General features: G+C 34.7%; 1 protein-coding gene across 1 annotated transcript; it reads right to left on the bottom strand.

The window, feature by feature from the left end:
* Positions 1-5,183: 5,183 nt before the first annotated feature.
* Positions 5,184-21,934, bottom strand: LOC145687565 (uncharacterized). The gene is made up of 3 exons (XM_081761031.1): positions 20,542-21,934; positions 18,196-18,291; positions 5,184-5,356 (listed from the first exon to the last, which is right to left on the bottom strand). The coding sequence occupies exons 1-3, from the start codon at positions 21,932-21,934 to the stop codon at positions 5,184-5,186; spliced, it is 1,662 nt and encodes a 553-aa protein (XP_081617157.1).
* Positions 21,935-22,361: the final 427 nt, after the last annotated feature.

The raw sequence follows: 22,361 nt of genomic DNA, 5'->3' as shown, positions 1-22,361 counted from the left end.
ACTTTAAAATATTACCGGGAGAATAACAGTTCTGTATATTCTCATTTTCAATTTTCTTGATATTAATCGCGTGGTTAGAAACATCGTGACTACCTGAGTAAGAACTAAACTTGCATCTTTACTCGAGAAAATGTACATATGCATCTTTACCCGACGTTGATGTAGCAACTTTCCCAAACATCGGGGAAAGATGCAAGCTGAATTTGCGTTCCAAAACTGCCACAAGATATGCTGTGACTCATGTGCACTTTAACACTGCAACCCTCTCTATATAGCAACTACGTGTTATGCGTTCATTGTTAATTGTGTTACAAATACATGCAGAAAATACGTCTTATTCACAAATAAAAACATGCGTAAATTTATTGATAATTTCTGCATTTTACCATGAAACAAGTGCATAACATATTCATCGACGTGACTGACGACATCTCTTCCTGCTTCTTGGCCTCCGCTAACAGCCTTCGCAAGCTCGTGTCATATGTTGTTGTTACGATCGAAGTTATAGCAAAACTTGCATCTCTCCCCTATAGGCATCTGTACCCAAAGCAATCTAAAGATTCTGTGCACAAAATCTATTTTGGTGGGAGCTGAGATCGAATTTGGTACTTCACGATTTACCGAGTTTAGCCAGACTCATGCCCAACCCAATTCTTCGTTTGCTGTGGACATAAGGTGGGTCTTGGGGGAGGTATGAACCCCCAGCCCTCGACATTTCAAAGATTCCGTAAATTTTGCCTAATTTAGGAACGGTATCACAAATTTGTCCTCGGTTCCAACCATACTTCATTTTTATATTACAAACATTCTTCATTAACGATGGGCACAAACGAGCTTTCTTTAAAACGCGACTCGACTTGAAATAGCCGAACCAACTTTTCTGTAAATTTTGTTTAATGTAAGAACAGTATTTCGTGAGGGATCAGTTTCAGTTTTCCCTTCTTCGCAAAGAAATTTATGACCTATCTAGATCTAAATTAATTAGTTCATGAAAACAAAGAATAATAAATGTTAATTACATGGAAACTTTGTCATAATCAAAGCAAACACGAATTATGTGACATCACATTGTTTGAAGCACGAAGATATCAAACGAAAGTGGTACAATCTAGAATTGAAGAATTAATATTCGAAACAATTTCTGAGAAGATGACCATAGGAGAAAGAAAAATCAATACTTTGAATTAAACCGCTTTGATACAGGGAACGTAACGCACCCCAAAATATGAATGTTAGGTACCGTTCAGATATCCTGAAAATAAAAGCTTTTAACATTTTTCGTTGGAGTGAGCCATCGGGAATCGAATCCTGAATCCCCAAGGTTGAACCTACAGCTTATTGTGCCCTCAACCCATCGTGATCAAACAAGAATCTTTTAGCTTTATACGTCGCTAATATTAGTATATGTATTACTTGATTATAACTAGGCACTTGAACAAAATAACTTTCAGTACTTTGTCATCATAAGAGCAATAATAAAAAAGACAGACAATGAAAGCGAGAAGTTAACGTGACGTTCTCGTAGTAAGAAATAATGCTGAATAACAAACATAAGATAACATAAAAATGAAGAAATAGTGACCTTACCTGCATGCACAAACAGTGTTCAAGATCATTTAAAGAGATACACATAATTACACATGAATGTACGTAAGATGAAAAATCATAGACTTGTTAATTCCATCCATATTTCATAAATGGAATAAATTATGCTCTTCTCCGTTATGAAGTTTCCACCATTAACAATTCCTTTCCACTTGTAGTCCGAATATTCGTCTCAGAATCTTGTTTTCAAATACTTTCAGTCTGCGTTTTTCCCTTAGAATTAGTGATCAATCATACAGCACAATAGGTATCATTATAGTTTGTATATATTTTAAGCTTCTAATTCCTTAACAGAAATCGTGACGACATAAAATTTTTAACTGACTAATAACATGAAATCTCTGCTTTCAGTTAATAAAACGATAGAACCCTCAAGATCTTGAGTATTCCGTAGAGAATCGACCTCCTAATCACAAATAACAATTACTTTAGACAAGTCTCATTATCTTGACCCTGGGATCGATTTTCGAGGTGGTATGATAAGTAAATATTGAGGAAAACAAGATTAAATGTTGAACTATATGAAGGTTCGTAATAAGATTATAAGAGAGAACTATATAAATGTAGAATGGTAGGCAAAATTGTATGTGATGTCTTGCGCTTCCAAGTAGGGTTGCCATATTACATGATTTAGAGGGCACCATCCGATTTTTGAGAATCATTATAGTCTTAATTTAAAACAGTGCAGACAGAATGGAACCCTTTTCTATGACTCCTACCATGAAGGTCAGTCCGACACTGGACCTTCTCATAATTTTTTGTAGAAGTCTCGTCTGATCTTGCTTCTCGAAGTATTCTATCTCGCCTCCATTCTCAAATTTTTTTGCCGCTTCGTCTCGTTTTGGAAATTTGAGTACAAAATGTATGTCCTGATTTCATCTAGAAGTTATCACTATCCTTTCGCTTTACTAGAGGTCGACATATTTTATCGAAGGGGACCAAAATAGCTACCGAATACTATGAGAAGCTTCCGTTTTTAGCTTCGCAAGAGGGACTGGGGCGGGGGGTTCAAATAACTAGCCAATACACGACGAGAAGACGAAGAAGGTATGTTTCATCTTTTTTCTACAGCTGGTAGGCGTCCAAGAGCATGACCATAGAGCAACATACTAGTTTAGGCCGGTTTAGGTCCGGTTTAGGTCCCCAGGGAGTTTTCCCGGGCCAGGTCTAAAGGTCAAAGGTCAAATTCTTCCCAAGTGAATCTTAATTACTGAAAATCCTGGATCCGACCCTGACAACACAATCTTCGTTTCCTCTTCATAAACAAAAACATTTAATTATTGCATTCTTGGGACAAAAGCATAAAAAAAATAAGATAGAAAATACAGCTACTCCATATGATAGAAAAAAGTGCAAATCTGTGGGTGCGGAGAAGGCTCGTTACAAAGAATTGTTTGTCATTAAAGTTCAATGACAAAAAGAGTTTAGTAAAGATTTTAATAATATTCGCAATGACCGTTTTGAAAATGTACATTTCGTAAAAAAAAAAGATAAATTTTATAAATAAACTATATATATATATATATATATATATATATATATATATATATATATATAGATATAGATATAGATATAGATATATATATATTTCATTGTAAATATATATAACATTTGTTAATAACGCTAAAATGCGAGAGGAAAATAGTTTCAAACCTTATCCACAAGTTTGTTGTCTCAAAATTTTTGACACGATGCAATTGTAAAAAAGGTAGGAATTCTATGAAAAAGTATGCTAAACTAACATAACACCCAAAATATCCGTTTGTTTTTAATTTTGTAAACTGAATTTTCTTATGCTCAGTATATAATGTTTCTTGAATGGCAAGCAAGATGTAAGTACTATGGTATACGAAAGAAAGAAATATTTTGTATGCTCCTTGATTTAAGATACTTTTCTCTTGCCTACCAGATTGAATTTAGGTAACCATTAAAACGCATATAGAAAGACATTTAACTTCCAGGTATTTGACAAGATGTTACGCAACCAAAACACCACCTATGATGTGAGGGTTGCATAGTTTACAATTGTTCGTAACAACTTCAGTGCCAATTTGAAAACTAATGAAGACAGCTAGTCTCGGACTGAACATGACTCACTAGTCGAAACACACTTTCTTAATTGTAGGGTTTACTACAGGGAAACGAAACTTGTGCTTGAACAATGATGTCTTAAAAGGTCAAAGAAAAATATCCACTATTTTTCCGAGAAAATCTGGCTCTTTTGCATTTTACTTTCTAGAGATAATAATAATAATAATAATAATAATAATAATAATAATAATAATAATAATAATAATAATAATAATAATAATAATAATAATAATAATAATAATAAACAATCTTCGTATATTCTTTGATTTCGTACTTGTTAGCTTCCCAAATAGGGGAGTTCTTAAATTCACTTCTTGTATTACTGAGTTCAGGAAGTACGCATGATTCTTAATATTTCGTTTCAAGTAGAAAATAAAGATTTTTTTTTTTATTATTTTTACTGAAAAGATCTTACAAGTCTCTAATTTAACACATCTAGCTTACTGTTCTTTCGTTAGCAACTGGTCTTCTCGAAGCCCCGAGCAACTGTTTTCTTCCCATCCTCAGGGAATTTTACACTAATCTTTCTGAAACACAACAAACCATCAACAGGGAATTATAGCTTCTTAGTTCAGGATTAGGCCTACTAAAAATGTTACATTGTAAAGTCCTTCAAAGAGAAACTGGCCTTTGTGTGGGTTGCAGTGTGATACACTTCTGATACAAAATTATGATAGAATGGTCAGGGTCTTGGTTTCCAATATTAACATTCATTTCAACTTTTAGTCACTCTCTGATACTTTTTAAATAATAATAAAAAATCCATTGTGCAAGTTTTGTTTTTTATTGACTTACATTTGTTTCAAATTACCGTATGAGCAAAACAATACCTTTGTTGTGAAATTATTAATAAATTTTATAATAAAAGTATTTTCTTTTCTTCTCAGCGAGTAGCTTAAATTAAAAAAAAAAAGATTTGGTGGACTTTCAACGTTAGCTAATGTAAGGATTGATTTCATTTAAAAGAAATGAAAACATGTCTCTCCTCTTGTAGACAACATTGGTAATTTGCATTTAACTGTGTGACTAGAAAAGCCAGAAAAGAGAGAAAGAAATTGTGATAGTTTGTTCATCCTAATGATAAACGACATATTTTGAGTTGAAATTTCGACTTCACGACACCATTCATCAAAGAAAATATTCGAAAAGTTAAGGAACAAGAAAGGGAAAGGTACTTAAAGTTGTACTGAGACAGGATATTTTTATGTCTGTGTTTCAGAATTGAGCAGAGGTTTAAGGTTCTTTTATATCACCTCTCTGTCATTCACTTCGATGAGTAACGACCCATGCTCTTCTCTTTCTTTGTTCGTCCATATATATATATAATGTTCTGTGCGCAAGAAAGAAAGGAAAAAAAGCCACTAAAAGTAAAACCACAAAATGTGAGAAATGTCTATGTGGATACTGCACAAATATCTGCCATACGAAACGTCATAAATTTAAGACGCCTTGAGGTTAGCTTCTAGATTATTTGTCAATTGCCGTCTTCACTGTCCCGATGGTTCCGAGGAAATAGCGTCTTCATCCATTACGTCTAATGGCTGCTTCACTTGGACGCTTTCTCCTGTCCCCAACCCATCAGAAACGCTTTCTTCGTTTTTTTCGCAGGCGTCATTTGGATTTTTCGTTTCCTTTCCCCTTTCTTCCCAAGACGCCAATCCTAAGTGAAATGGAAGATATCACGACAAGGAAGAATCTTAAGTGAAAAATGTATATTGCGCATTTAATACTTCCCATATACCATTCAGGTCCTTTCTTCTTCATCATCTTCGAAATAATGGAGTCTCAGATACACTGAATGATATCATTATTATTGCCATTATGGTCCAAAAGTACAGCCATGAGATTCTGTGACGTTTCAGCTTGAAATAACCAGACAGCATTGACATATATGAAACAGATTCAATGTTTTAGTCTTGTTTTACTATCTATGCGTAAAATTGAGAGACGACAACTAACGAGCAACAGGAAAAATCAAACCAAACCTTTAAACGGACGTGCAAATTTCCTCAATTTGTTCCATGAGAAAGAAAAGTGACATAAAAATTGCGACAACCAGAAACTACCAGTAAGAAAAGCACTGTCATTGCAAAAGTAATCAATGCTAACTGATCGTGTCATTGTTATGGCTACGTGTGTTCCGTAACGAATTCCTTCAAGAATAATTTTCCGTAACAACTTCTGAATCAATAGGTTGTTCTGATATAATTTATTTAACCGAAGATAATGTGATTAAGGATCTCTTACATATGAATTTATTCAGAAGTCACTTGCTAAGGTGGGAATCCACAATTAACATAATCAATTTTGTGATTTGATTTGAATGTGTATGAACAACTTACTCAGACTGTCGATGAAATACTTTTCTTTTTCTTTGTTAATAATGTGCTATCCTTATAGAAACTTGTTTCTTAATCGTAATAAGAACCTATTGCAAGTAACATTGTTCGTGCACTATCTGAATATTAGAGTGTTTCCAGTGCAATATATAGGGTAGCCCAAATGTAGGTATACAGTTCCGTACTGATCAGTTCATTGTATTTTATATTTTCATATTGTTATCAAACAGGCAGACCTGGTTTCTTTATTATTTGTTCTTAATGTCTTCTTACTTATTTATTAAGCCCGGAACAGTCGAAGCAAATAAATCCATAAATTAGAATGTTATACTTGATCAATGGAGGGGTATATACCTATTTTTGTGCCACCCTGCATATTTAGCACTAAAGTCATACATAACGTAGAATTTCCAATCAAACACGAAACCCAAACAGTATTTAAGCTAGAACAACACCTTAATCTCTTGAAATGCATAATACAGTAGAATCGCTAAGACTTGGCACTCGATAACCCGGCAGTACGGATAACTCGGCCGCGCCCTGGAAGGACGAAAAAAATCTCGCACCCAGACCCGTTCAAGGTCATTGCCCGCGTTAGTGTGTCCCATCTTCTCTTATTCCTTTTTCTCGCCTCACACTCTTATCAGGTAAATTACTGTAAATGTGTATTCATTAATTTTCATTTTCATGTATAGTAAATTCTCTGTGCCTTCCTAAAGTACGTACTTTTCCTTTGTTTAGGAGTATGTGGGCAGTTTATTCTCTGTTGTGTTCTAAAGCAACCAATACATATAAGTACAATACTGTATTTTTTGAAGAAATACTCGTTCTTATTCTTTTTTAATCCCATTCCCGATAACCCAGCATTTTCACAAACTTCATCACCCTTTGGTCTACATTAGGCCGAGTTTCCGTGATTCTGCTGTATACACAATGTATATACAATTTGCAACTTTATTTTTCAAAACTTTGCTTTTCTCTACTTTCTCTTTTACTTTTTTTAATCTATTTAAATGAATTACAAAGAAGTGCATTGAGTAACTACCGTGAAAATAATTTATCACTCTTTGTTCGGAACTGAAAATTGAAAAAAAAAATAGAGTTATTAATATTAAATTTGATATTAAAATAGCCATAAGTCGAAGATCTTTAGATCTACAATTCTACACCATCCTTGGTTCGATCCCCGGCCAAATAAGTTTATTGTGGACATCTTGTACTGGGATATTTTCGGGGTACTCCCGTTTCCTCCCACATTCTCAATCTACATACTTTTCCATTATCATTCACTTGCCTTAATCATCGTCTCCCTTAGCAAACAGGCATATAGCGTGGGATGTTAAACTGAAATATTTCAAAGATTTCAAATCTACACAATACTGTGTGAGGTGTACTAATAGAGAAAGTTATTGTCTCTAACTTTCGGCTTTTTAATATCTAATTTATTGTTAATAACTGAAAATTTTTTTTCTTTGGTTTTCAGTTCGGATTCGGTGCAAAGGGTGATGAATTATTTTCACCGTACTTATGCTTTTATTTGTTAAGTTTTTTTTGTTTTGTTTTGTTATATGATAGATGCAGTTCAGTAAGTAATGTGTCTTTATGATCAAGTATACCAAATAGCTTTGAATTAACTATGAGAAAAATAAAAATAGCCGTAGTATTTTAAATTGCAGCGCTAAAAAGTGAAAGAGGGATTTAAAGAAAAATGCTTAATTACGAACTTATAAATTTCAAGAAAGCTTCGGTGAGGGCTAGTTCCGAGAATATATTACAGAATATCCAGGTTTTACAATGTAACAGTGGCTTAGGATAGGGGGGGGGCGGAGGGGCCGCCCCCCCAAAGAGGTCCGACAATGCACTTTGGTACTTTGATGTTTGTAATTTTTTATATATTTTTATGTTTATATATTTTCTTGTTTGTAATTTTTCTATATGTACCTATAGCAGCACTTGGCCCCCCCCCCAAACTCACATCCTGGCTACGCTACTGCAATGTAAGGATAGTAGATACACTTTTTTTCACTTCATCTGATCAAATCTTCGTCCCAAAGGTCAAGTTCCTTTTCTTAAAATCACATTCTTACTGAAACAACTCAAATCAGTTACTTCTGCAGTAGAAATATTTTATCCTCTGTGTGCTCACAATAACTAAAACGCGGAATAAAGTTTATTTTTCTTTACTTTACTTTATATTTTGTTTATTTATGTCTTGTTTCGCATATAGTTTGTTATCACCCATCTCCTTAGAAAAAAATATCACCATCATAAGTTTCTTCTCTGTTGTCTTTTGATACTACTGGAAACATGTATCCCTGTAGGATTAGAATATAAATACAAGGCATAAAATCTTCTTATACATCTTGTGAGTATGAAGCAATAATATTTACAAGAAATATAGAAGTGAGGAATACGTATAGGAATTAGATTCTTGAACCATTTGTAGTGTATGGCTGACGGTTCCATTCAATAAGTAGATTTAGTAGACAGTTGGAATGACGGCATCAATGATTTGTTGAAGACAGGAAAGGGGGAATGGATCTGAAAGGAAATGGGGGAGATTTTTACAAGGAAAATTTATTTGTAAAAGTATTTTATGGTAGAAGAATTTTGGACTACAAAATGGCATATGCTGTAGAGAAAGGGGAAGATGAGATAATGCAAAGTTTCGAGGCAAGCATGGGAAACAAGATGAGCTGTAAAAGAACAGGAACCAGCTCATATCAACATATATGTAAACATTCCCGTTGACAGAATCATCTTTGTATAACAAGGAAAAAACTTCTTGTTTATGATTCCATTTTTTTTCTGTTGTCACCATCCACCATTCAGAGGGATTCCAATCCTCCCTTCCTAGTATTTTATATGTAAGGGCGGAAATCATGTTTACCTCATGAGCAATGTGGCTGGCTTTCCTTCTGCCGAAGGGATTTCCTTGCCCGTAAAGATGAGCTCGGCCGTCGTTTTGAGCCACAAGAGAATTGGTATGCCACGGACGAGTGATGCGACAAATACACGTTTAATGCGGTCGTTGGAAAGTCATGAAATGAAAAGCAGCTCCGGAACAGACATGACCACTACCATTCTTGAGGTCTAAATTGAGCTATTGTGTTGATAATTCACATCCTCAATGGCTTTTGGTCTCTAGTAGTTCCCCATTTCATTCAAAGGTGCCTTTATTTCTATCTGTACATCTATAAGCTTCTCCAAACGCCATCTGCCACAATTAAATTCAATAGAGACAATTCATCATGTTACTCTAATAAGGAATTTTAACAAATATAACAACTCTGTAATTTGAACCCATGTATAATGTAACTAATAATCATTCTAACATACTCACAGTAGTAATACGGATAATAACACGAATTAAAGATATAATTTCTGGACTCTGAAATATCCATTCATCTCTGCTATTAGAAATGATGACTCCTTGAAAAGCGAGATTTGTAGTGAAAAAAAAATCCTCCTCACTCGTTTTTAAAGGTATTGGTCCTACAGTTGTCTTCTACATCAGATAAAAGTTTGAATTACGATATGATTGTATCAATACATATAAATTCATGCCAATTTTATTTCCATACGAGTATTGCTTATTCTCCATTGCTCCGTCTTCAGAGATAGATTTTTACGAAACAAATAATGCGTGTCTGCTTTTATATAATTTTGAAGGTAAGAACCTGTAATGGAACTACAATCATTAAGTTACATCTTTAAAATTAACAACGATAAAATTAACAAAATCAACAATTGCGTAAGATCTGGATACTATTAAGGAATTGGCAACAATTTCGTATTTTCATGTTTTTCATTTTACAAAACTAACACACACAAATACACACAAATAGTAACAGCAAATAGCAGAAATACATAATATGGGAACAAGTATCGAGATCTTTCTGTCTACAAGTAAATTGTTGGTCAAAAAATCGTTACGTTTCATATCGGACTTGGCAAATTTTCCAATAAAGCCAACGTCTAAAAATCAATAATTACTTCGTTTCATAATGATTCAAAGTACTAATTAGACCACTATATTTTCCATGTGTTTATGTGGTTCTGTGGTTTCTATTTCCTTTCTTTTATGTTTGAGAATTAATTTTCAAAATGTGAATCTACTGCAGCTTTCTCTTAATTTGCAAAATATAACATTTAGCGTAATAGAACAATTCATTAGTTGTACTCTACTGTTGTTTTAAATGTTTTAAGAGTATCATATTCAATGAGACATGCATAATAAAACCTTCTTTTCTATCAGGCAGCATATGACGCTATATTTTTTTTCAGGAAATCTAAATAACAAAAATGATAAAAGAAAATATATTAAGTAAATATATATGTAAATAAATAATAATATCAAAAGCCATCCATATAATTTACATGTGAAAATGCGGAAGAGGATTTGTGTAAATGAGAGTTTGTTTTTGTCGCCAGAGAAGTTCTCTCCCGATAGGCCATTCAACAAAGCACCTTTTACCTCATTCTCTCCATGTCGTCTCTTTCTCTCTCTATCTCTCTCTTGCTATTTTGGGCTATACATCTATCTATCCTGCTGACCCGTTTCAGCTTTTTCCATCTCACACGGGATCTGTAGATCAGTGAGTGGGCAAGCGACACGATCTCTCCATTACTTTCCACACTGGGCGAATGCATGTCTATTCAGATTGCAGTGTAAAAAATGCAGATGTGTTAAAGGCTACAGCGTACAGATGCCCGGCAGCTGCAAATGATTTTTTTCTGCAACTTTAGTACCAGAACAATTGGCAAGGGAAAATTAGCCAAATTCAAACTGTTAAAAGTAGTAAAAATGTTTGCTATAAAGCTTTTAGAATGTACGAAGCCTAATATAAATTAATGAGTTGAACTGAAATGTAGATTCATTTCAATGAATAAAAAGAACATATATACCGGTATATATATATATCCCTAGTTAATAAATGACCTAATAATTTGAACGAAACTAACCGAGATGACATGAGATCGTATTATGAATCAATTTGGTATTTTTGTAGTATTAAATTATATTATACAAACTACAAATATTAACTGGACCGACATCATGGATCAATAATATAATAATGGGCTACTTCTGTGTTTACTAAGCACATTTGCGTTGAAAATCGTTACTTAACTTTCTTCTTCGTCTAGAATCAAAGATATGTAGTTATTTTGAATATACATTTACTTACTTCATTAAAAAAAAAAAAAAAAAAAAAAAACGTATTCTCTTTCCAACTGCAGGTAGGATGCTAATATTTTGGTTTATTAGACAAGCCCCTTCGCGGTTAAGTGGTTAGCGTACTCGCTTTTCGAGTGGGAGATCCGGATTCGATTCCTGGCGGAGGCTCCTATGGTTTGGATCCCACGTTAAACTGTAGGTCCACGTCTCATATAGCCTCGCTGCTGAAACGGACGCTGAACTGAAAATCAAATCAAAATGGATTATCAGACAAATCCCAAGATTAATAAGGGTTGAATTTTACTTTTTTAGTGCATAGAGAAAAGAGTTGTGAGCGAACGCACATTTGTAAAAAAATAATAAATAAATAAATAAATAAAGTTTTATGACTTCAGATTAAGGGAGAAAATAACCGAATGTTCTCATTCCTATTATACAACGTTTTGAACATTGACAACGATTCTTTGTTTAGTTTGAAGAGATACAACTTTATTTTTAATCGGTGTGAATTCCTTCACGATTCACACCTGAATACGAGCTCCCTAGTGACTATGTGGATAGCTTATGCACTTTTGCTGTGGGGTACCTGAGATCGATTCCCGGCGGGAGCTCTGTGGTTTGAACCCCACGTTAAGCTGTAGGTCCACGTCTAATATAGTCTCACTGCTGGAAAGGACACTATAATCAACTCAAATCTAACTATCTAACCGTGCATGAATACGTAAGAACACATATATTTTGAAAGGAAGAGGGAAATTATTATGAAACCACACTTTGGACCTCGAAAAGACAATGAAAGCAATCTTTGCTTAAGAAACGTGTCCTACTATTTTAAAACATGATTGCAAATCCATGTTATATTCTCTCAATATGATCTGAAGATTTAATGCCACACGGGATTTAAAAATTACGTTCCTTCATCGTCAGGTTAATTTGGAGCAAAAAAAAAAAAAAAAAAAAAAAAAAATCAAAGAACTTTATTTGTGAATAGGTAGATGATTGAAAATTCGCTAGTTTTCTATTTAGAAAATGATACGTCGATCTATGAGGCAAAACTAGCACAACTGTTTGCCACATTTCGCATGCACGTATCAAGTGGCGACATGGTTTAAAATTATTATCAAATTGAAGAGAAAAAGTATAATTAAGCATTCAAGCAATAACCAATCAAATTACGTAATATCTAATAATCCAGAAAATGCTTTAAAAGAATTAGTTTGTTCGTTTACGCCAAATGAATCACTTAAATACATACATTGTGTGGGTCTAGGATGAACTCACTCACTTCAAATACGTGGCTGTTAATCCTAAAATGTTAGAACTATCAATCATCCACAAAGTGGAAAAAAAAATAAACTGAATGATTATTACGAGTCACTACACTTAATAGTTTAATAATAGGTAGAATAATAAAATAATATTGCGAAATTAGCTTCAACCCAAAGGGAAAAGAATTGAGGATCTAACAACAAGTTAATATGATTGTTCTTAAAGTTTAATATTAGAAAATTATTATGTAATCTCAATAGAACAAACACAATACAGAAAAAAAAATCCAAATCAATTTACTAGTAAGAATTGTATTATAGAAAAGAATTAATTTACTCTATGGTAATACTGTGCCAGTACCTTGGACTTAGTAGCTTTACCCAGACCTATATGTATTCCTTTTATTTTATTTTTGTTTCCTTCTTGACTTTCTCTCTCTTTTTGTACTACATATTGTGTTATGGACTATTTATAAGATAACCTTGTTCTTTTCACATTTCATCTCGCTTTTATGTTTTTAAGATTTTTATACTTAATTTATAAGCTGTTTATTTTGTGCGCGAACATTAATTTATTTCAAATAACAGAATTTAATGTCACGAACAGTTTGTAGTTCTACTTGTATGTGTGATTCAGTAAGAAACTGACTGTATTTCTTTATAATGGAGTTCTAAAAACATGTTAAGAGGGCACTACTTTTAAGAGTTAATTGACTTGAATTAAGAGAATATTCAAAATTTTATTGAGGAAAATTATATGCCTCCAAACTGGAGCTGTTTCCGGTATTTTTATAAATAGTAGAAATTTTATACTATTTGATTTCTAAAAGGTAGTAATCTACATTACATATAGCTGCTAGTCATGACACTTTCTATGAAATTAGAACATATGTATGAATCATTTGTATCAACATCAATTTGCAGCTTATGTAATTCTTTTCTGGTTTTCAATTAACCCTAAAATACACTTTGATGCCAATTGGCATCATAGTGAATCAATAACAATAACAATAATATTGATATTCTTAAAATGTGTACACTAGGGAATAGCGCACGCTGATGCCCTGTGGCACCAATGGAGTTAAGCTTTCTACCACACAGCTTTCGTCTGGTGGCATAGGTTGGACAGAGAGTGTTAGAGAGCGTCAAAAAACATATAGAAAGCACAAAACGTGCACATTTGTTACTTGTACATTTGTTCGCAAAGCTTTTTTTGTTCTCTTAACATTTAAAAAAAATCGTTGTTTCACAATCTTCCATACCACATGGTTTCTGCTGATATTGACACTAAACTCTCTTTTCACTAGCGTAATACAACTATGACATCTATCCTGTAATTTGACACCCCAGAAGTAAAAACATAAAAAAAAATCATATTATTGGATATTATTTACATGTATCTACGTAATGCGTAAGGAAAGAAAGAAGAAAAATAATTTCAACACGACCAAAATAAATTCGTGCAATAAAGAGTTAATAACAGTTAATTTTTAACATTACTGTTTTTCCATAGCAAGTATTTAATTTAGGTTTTCTAATTGTTAGTTGCAATAATTATTTCCTCTATCTGGTATAACCTAGAGCTGTAGCTACAAGTTCTTCCCCTTCTAACAAGTTCTTCCCCTTCTACATCTATATATATAGATGTATATATAAAGATGAGGGAAACTGATTATTTTAGGCTAAGTTGTGGGCTCCACAACGATCTCAACTTCCAAAAAGATATTTTGTTCTTTCAGTCAATGATCAACGGTCAACTTTCACTGAGCATTGAGTAAGCAATAGAAAGAGGCTTTGAATCCCTGAAAATCCCGCTCACCATCTCTCCAAAAACCTACTTTCATGTGTGTTAAATTTGCCAGTAGCTTTCAAAGACATTGCAAGGAGTTGTAGGAGGGGGATGAAGTGTAAAAGTGTTTCCTTGTTCTATCCGGAATTGACTTTATACTTGCCATTTTTCTTTTCTGTGGATACTGGGAGGGAAAGTCTCGTGGGGTTTTCTCCCAACTATGCTACAAAGACGTCTTAAAGTAGCCAAAAGTGAAGAAGAAAGAAGCTTAGAGAAAGAGTGTGTGAAACAATAAGAAGAATAAAGGAGAAAGAAAGAAATGGGTGTGACAGTAGATTGAAAGAAAAAAAAAGGAAATAAATTGAAACCCGAGTGTGAAAAGATGCGGAATGAGCGTATCAAATCTTCGTTCGTTGTTCTCTAGCTCTAAGATCGGCTTAAGTTACCTCATACCTACAACTTGATCATTACAGTTTGCTGCTATTGGGTTATTCTTTTTTCCGTAGTAAGTTTTCATTCAGGGCAAGGCTGGATTAAAAGAAATGAAATGAAATCTTTAAGTTTAACGTCCCACGATTATGCCGGTTAGGCTAAAGGAGACGGTGATAATGAGAGATGAGTGAAATGGTGGAATGAAGAAAGTGGGAGGAAACGGGAGAACCCCGAGAAAACCCACGAGCACGGTGTTTGTCCACCACAAAGTTCACTTGGCGGGGGCTGGGATCGAACCCGGGACCCCAAGCACCAGAGGTGAACGCTCTACCACTGAGCCACCGCGCCCCCCTGGATTAAAAGATAATGAAAGAAAAAGTATATTTGTGATGCTAAGAGTGTCTAAAATTTTTAATAGCGAGAACGTACGTTTTAGATTAGCTATCATTTAATCATGAAATTTTCAAATGGACGATTCAAAGCTACACTCTTCCTATATAGTGAAATTAACCTAAACTACTACTTTTTTCAGCTGACCATCCCTCGTCACGACCTACTTCTAATTGAGCTTAATTGCAATCTGATAAGAGCACAGTCTATTAAAAGCTCTCAATGTCAAACATCTCTTCTCCCATCGACGACCACAGATTCTTGTCAGAAAATATTATTGCTACCGTCTTTAAGATCACATTCGCACAAACACGTGTTTCTTCACAATATTCAAGTAATGTTTATGATTTGAACTGGTGAACTAGGCGGACGTCCTGGGAATAAAATGCAACAGAGAAGGAAATAAAATACACAGATCGCCGCACTAAACTTTCTAGCTTTCGATTCTTAAATTGAATCATGCCATTTTGTAGGTATTGCGGAAACAATTATTTACGAAACATCAAACTTATTTTAATATTCTTCGTTAAACTTTGTATTAAAAAAAAAAAAAAAAAACCTCATCCAATAAATGCAATTGTGGATTTTTCATACACAATGATTTATGTATGTTGTAGGACTTAATGAAATATTTGTTTTGGATAAATAGAAAATCAACTAAACTGTTTCTGAGAATACTGTCTGAAGAAAACATCCCCAAGAATAAACTAGATACCCTTGATGCATTTTTCCAGAGAATTTGCTTATACTAATAAGGACTGTTAATGAAATATTGATTTAAGCGGAAAAATCGTTACTGTCGAATTTGTGAAAATTGCATTTTTTTTTTTTAAATTTTCATTCTCCAGTAAACTACGCTCTCCTTTGGCAGTAGGAAGAACATTCGAAAATATTTCCTGGAGAAAATAATATAAACAGTAAATTTACAATTTTGTCTATACACATTGAATTGCATGGCCTGTAGGTACGTGTACCTCAGGATGAACGGATGAACAGAGGGGCAGATTTAAAAAAAAAACACTTTTTCAGTGTATAGACAATACGAAACGTGTAAAAAGTCGTTGAATCCCCGAATTTGACTACTTCACGAAAGCCACACTTCTCTCCTATCGTCATTTGAAAGTAAAGATTAATTCTATTAATTCTCAGAAACACAGTCCTGTAAGAAAATACATTATGACAACCATCTTTTTCTCAAGCACTGATGTTTCTTTATTTCTTCATTCTACGTATTTCTCTAGTTGTGATGTGGTTTGGTGAGTATTTTATGAATGTAAGTGTCTACCGAAAGCTTAAAATTAATTGTCAAGGTGTTTTTAAATGCGTATCTTCTTCATTCTTTGTGAACCAATAAGTGGAGAGTAGGTTCTTAAGCACCAACATTAATAGTTGTACTTCAAGTCTTAATTTTTCTTTAATGATAAATAATGTAGCTAATAGTAAATTAGGAAAGTTTAGGTGTCAATACAGAAAATGCGGCATTTAATTGTATCCTTTTATTTAAGTATTGCTTCCTGACATATTTGCATTAAACCCTTTTAAAAAGAGCTGCTCATAGATTTATTTTAGTTGAAAATTTTGGGTGGTAACCTTGAAGAGAGTTTGATATATGTTTATCAGGGGTTGAAGTAATGCCTACCACAAAGATAACTGTCTTGTAGGGGACCTAAAAAAAAAACATATTTAATAAACAAAGGGCGGAAAATACATCAATGCAAGAGCTTATAAGCTACCGGAAACGACGGAAAATAAAATTCAAAACTCACTACATAATTCGAAAACAATGAGACCTGCAATATTTTTTTCAAGGAATTACGTAGAAACTGGTTAGCACTCTATCTAAATATCCATGTTTCATAATATTCCAGTTCCAATTCAACGAATTGTACAAAGAAGTTTTGGTAAGAAAGTACACATTTAAGTAGGTCTACTGATTAAATATTTATAATAATATTGAAGTAAGTGCCATTTAAATATAATTGCCTTTCTCTTTTAGTAATCGAAAATTATATATTCTTTTTCCTTTCAAGAAAAAAAGTGTCTATTTTTATTTTTAAGAATTATGCAACCACACACAACTTTTTTCTTGAAAGAATGTTTTTCCTAGCGATGTCGATTCAAAATTCAATACTGAATTATAACTTGATAACGTTTACTAACTTGCTTCTGTTTTAATACATCGCATCTAAGAGTTCGGAATAATCCATATTGGGAAATGCTTATGATCGTACTTATTTAATATAAGTGAACAATTGTAATCTAGTTGATCGTTAAAAGGCACTAATGTATAACGAAAAAAGAAAATCAACTGGGAGAAAATTGAGCTCAGGTTTATTATTTTACATTGCTTGCTATATTAGGTAGTTACTACATTTTTTTTTTCAAATCTGTTATGTGAATTACGAGCAAATAATAGGAAAACACTTACCATTTAAATTATCTATGCTCTATTTTACACTCGACGATTGTGCAGGTACAAAACGATAGTGGAATAACCAAAATATTCTAGTTAGAGAGGACTGACATTACGATCTCTTGTTTAGCAAGCAGTTGTTTATTTTTGTTTTCCCTTTAAAAATATCAAATATATTTAACATGAAATGGCCACTAGATAACAATAGTTGACTATTTAAACAATTTTTCAGAACCCATTTTAAGGCTTGCTTTAGAGATTCATAGTTCAGTGATAGCCTAAGTAGCATTTTGGGTTGGCAAATGGTTGGGCCAACCGACCATAGTTGATTGGCCAACGGTGATTTTGGCGGTACTGCAAATCGTTAAGACAACAATTATTTGCAACGTTGGGCCAACCGAAGATTGTGTACAGTTGGCCAACCAACCAATGGACGACAGTGTGCCAACCATGGATAAGTTGGGCCAACGAAATTCCAACAAAATGCCAAAGAGAAAATCACATTTGGCCAACGATCGTTATCCTACAATCTACCAACTTTGGTGTGGTTGGGCCAATGGAATGCCAAGAAAACACCAACGGGAAAAAGAACAGTTGGCCAACGATCGTTATTCTACGGTACGCCAACATTGTGACAACAAAATAGGACATCGTCTTTCGATGCGTTGCCGAAACAACGATGTACCTACGTTGAACCACTGTTTTGTTTTCGCTTGTTGGCATCGATGGTTGATGGATTGTCGAATTTGCCGTTGGCATTCTGATAGTGGCTTTGCCAACGATGCCTACAAATAGACAACGGTTGGCATACCGTTTGACAACGACAATGTTACTTGGGAAAATACTATGTAATAGACAGAAGACTGGGATTGGGTTCGTCTCTACTCCTGCCATTGTTGAGTTTCACATCTTTTCGTGTGCACTGTGAAGGATGAAATAAGATATTTTAATATGTAAGTACTTATTACTGTAATCTTAGTCTGGTTAGTAACACAGCGTATTTTCACATAAAATGTCCAGTGGATTTTATTACATCAGGTCTTTTTTTTTTTTTTTTTTTTTTTTTTTTTTTTTTTTTTAGAGTGGTGGGTAGTGACAGTACTTTATTTATTGAGTTGGAAGGTGTTTGGGCATCAATTTAAGTATAACATAGGTTTATTGCTGAAGAACTTGGAACGAATGGGTATAAAGAAACGGCCACTAGAGGGTTTCGCCCTCTCTCTTGGCCAGGGTTGTGGGAGCATCAATTATTCTTTATTAAACTCATAGCTGGTCAAAGAGCTGTGAAACAATTATTGTTATTATACACTAATAAAAATCAAAAAATAAAGATATTAAACAACAATAACATTAATAATATATGAATAATAACAAACTAGTAAGGAAAGGTGCACATACAAAAGATAACAAAAAGGTGCGGAAAAAAACTGAAACGAATAAATAACGTAGAAAATGCAAAAAATGGAAAAATGATGATGAGTGAGGTGCTCGTAACGCCACAACACAACATATAGATGTTAGTACGAACAAATGCAGATTAATCTTCTGTCCTGGGGCGGCTCAGGACTGATGAGAAACATGGGGTAAGCCCAGATTAGTGTTGCAGTGAGACAAGTGCTATGATGGAAAAAGATGTGGAAGATGTTGATGGATGAGTTGGTGACGGAAGAAGGTGGCATGATGATGATCTGCTGGAAGAGTGCGGATGTATATGGAAAGCAAAACTCTGAGTGGTGTATAGCAGTACTTAGATTGAGATTCTTGTTGTAAATCTGTAAATATGGTGTCAAGAAAGATGTCCTTACGATCTTGGAGACTGGTAGTTATGAACTTCTGACGCAATTGTGCTATGTGTTGAACAAGCGGAGGAAAGGTAATTTTGTCATACAAGTCAGCATTATGATACGGAAGTTTTATCCTAAATGCAAGACGAATGGCATGTCTCTCAAGAATTTGAAGTCTATTGTAAAATTTCGGAGGCGCTGAACACCAGGCTATGTGTCCAAATGTAAGTATACTCCGCATAAATGCTTTGTATGTGTTAAGCAATAATTTGGAATTTAAACCCCAGGTCTGGCCAACCAGACGACGAAGAAGTTGTAAGCGGTTCTTTGCTTTGAGAACAAGTTTCTGAAGCTGGGGTGTCCATCGCAACTTATCATCAAAAATGATTCCTAAGTATGTTACTGTTTTAGCTGGTTGAAGAAAGTGATCTCCCACACGTATTTGTAGTAAATTTGGATTTCGTCTAACTTTGCTGCGGCATTTAGGAGGTAAAATAACAAGTGTTTGTGTTTTGTCTTCATTAACTGAAAGTCTCCATTTACTACACCAATTCAGAAAGCTAGTAATTGTAGTCTGTAAGTTTGTATTAATCTGCTGTATCGTGTTTCCCAGTGTAAGAAAAGCTGTATCATCAGCATATTGAAAGAGATAAGTGTTCGGCGATGGAGACGGTAAATCGGAAGCATAGAGTATGTATAAAAGAGGAGATAGACTAGAACCTTGCGGTACTCCTGTGTAGGGAAAGACTGGATGTGATAATGAGTTGTTTATGCTGACGTAGGCTATTCGGTTGAGTATAAAAGAAAATATGACTCGGAGGTATGTAACAGGAAGACCCAGTTTAAGAAGTTTATAAAATAATCCATAATGCCAAATCCGATCAAAAGCTTTTTCCAGATCCATTAAAACGAGACAGGACGGAAGAGACTTATTATAATGATTGGTAATAATGGTAGTTAGACGAAGTAGTTGATCATTTATGCTATAATGAGGTCGAAATCCAGTTTGATGGAGAGGTAGAAGTTGTAGATCCATAATGTATGGGTGTAAACGAGATACGAGTATTTTTTCAAAGACTTTACCTAACGTGGAAGTTAACTGGATTGGACGATAGGACTGTACGGAATGCGGTGGTTTGTTGGGTTTCAGAAACATACAGACTTTAGATACCTTCCACTCAAGAGGATAGAAACCAGTTCGAAGCATAAATGTATATATCGATGCTAGAAATATGAAAAAAATTGCCGAACATTCCTTAAGTAATCTGTAAGTTATTTGATCAAAGCCTGGGGCAGTACTACGTTTCCGCTTGATGATGGACTGTATCTCCGCGGAAGTGATTTCACGAGTCAAAGGATTATGCTGGATGCTGGTATGCTGGATGGAAGGTTGAAGTAATTGTGCAATTGCCTCTTCAGAAACTCTAGGGCTGAATGGATGTGTGCAAGACGGAGGTGTAAATACTGACTGCAGATGTGTGGCTAAAGCGTCTGCTTTATCTTGATCTGTATCTAGAGATTGATTATCCTGTATGAGAGGATAAGATGAACTAACTGTCTGTCCAGTTAGAAGATGAAATTTTTTCCAGTATTTCGTGGGATGTGACTCTGTATTCAATTGATTGCATGCTTTGCTCCAGGTAAGCCGTTTATGAGCAACAATATAGTTATGAACTGTCCTTTGCCATCGTCTTGCTTGAGTCAAATACTCTGGATTCCGTGTTTGTTCGTATTTTCGAAAGTAAGTGCGAGACTTTTTGACGAGAGTCAAGTACTGCGGAGGTAGCATAGGTTGGTATGTTTTGCCTCGATATGTAGGTATGTTTTTGTTGGCGCTACTGGTGATAGCTGTGCTAATGCTATCGACGGTATTATTAAGGTCGGTCTCTGAAGTCGGTGGTACTAAGGAGGCAAGAGCAACATCTATATCAGTACGAAACTGATCCCAGTTCGCCTTGTCGTATAACATGATAGTTCTCATAGTTGATTCAGATATTTGTCGTCTTTGATGGTTGATAACGACTTTCACCGGAAGATGGTCGCTGCCGATACAATCTAGTACATGTATATTACATTTATCGACCATAGAGGCAGTGCTAATAACAACATCGGGTGTAGTCTGACTGCTTGGTCGCGTATGTTTGGGCAATTGATGGACATGCCCATTTAAATTAAGAGTTATATGATCGAAAAACTGAGCTTTATCACGGGCAGAGCGACTGTGAATATTAACGTCGGCTAATATGACAAGATGTTTAAAGTGGTGAAACAAATAGGTGAAGAAGGCAAGAGGAATGATATGACCTGGTCGAACGTATATTGTTGCTACTGTTAATATAAGGTGAGGAACGTAAACTGTTGTCACTAGGTGTTCCGGTAACTGCATATGCTGTGGAACAGAGTTGCATCTATAAGTGAGTTTATTACGAATTCCAATAGCAGCGCCACCTTGGGCTCGTACGTTATTGTCTCCATAATCGCAGCGAAAAAATTGATATCGAGGAAATCGGACGTAAGTAGCAGGTTTGAGTGCAGTCTCATTTAGTACAAATAAATCGATATTTTCCTCAAGCAGTAACTGCTCAAATAGTATTCGGTGTTGCGCTAAAGAACGAATGTTCAGAAAAAGAAGTGTCAGAGCCATATTCATACACAAAATTACGGACTTAAACTGCAGTGTCTCGGGGAGCAATATGGAAGTGAACGTACGGTCCAGAATATGTAGCATACAAGTTAACTTGAAATATAGCGGAGGCTGCTGCAATAACATGATCTAATATAAGTTGACGTTGGAATGGGAAAATATTTTGTAATATGAGTGTTATGTAGCGGAGAAAGTTTTCCACAATAAGAGGAGAGGTGATAGACTGTGATAAAGGCACGTTAGAATCTATGGTACGTAGCGGTACCGTCATCTCCGGGTGGTCAGGAGTTGGATTCGGTTTCCCTTTACATTTATAACTATAAGTTGGATGCTTGTCACTGGAACAGGTCGAGCATAGAGGTGGTTTTCCCGTATTCGGACACTCTTTAGTATCATGGTTGCCAGCACAGTAGCCGCATTTTACGAC

The sequence above is a fragment of the Thermobia domestica genome, chromosome 6 (assembly GCF_964235325.1).
Source record: "Thermobia domestica chromosome 6, izTheDome1.hap1.1, whole genome shotgun sequence".
Lineage (NCBI taxonomy): Eukaryota > Metazoa > Arthropoda > Insecta > Zygentoma > Lepismatidae > Thermobia > Thermobia domestica.
The sequence above is the reverse complement of the archived record's forward strand: the minus strand, read 5'-3'. Positions and strand labels throughout refer to the sequence as shown.

Coding starts and splice junctions, on each gene's coding strand:
- LOC145687565 (XM_081761031.1), bottom strand. CDS start 21,934: ATGGCTCTGACACTTCTTTTTCTGAACATTCGTTCTTTAGCGCAACAC. Junction 18,292..20,541: donor TTACAGATTACTTAAGGAAT/GTTCGGCAATTT, acceptor GTCTATTTGTAG/GCATCGTTGGCAAAGCCACT. Junction 5,357..18,195: donor AAACAAAACAGTGGTTCAAC/GTAGGTACATCG, acceptor CATTTCACTTAG/GATTGGCGTCTTGGGAAGAA.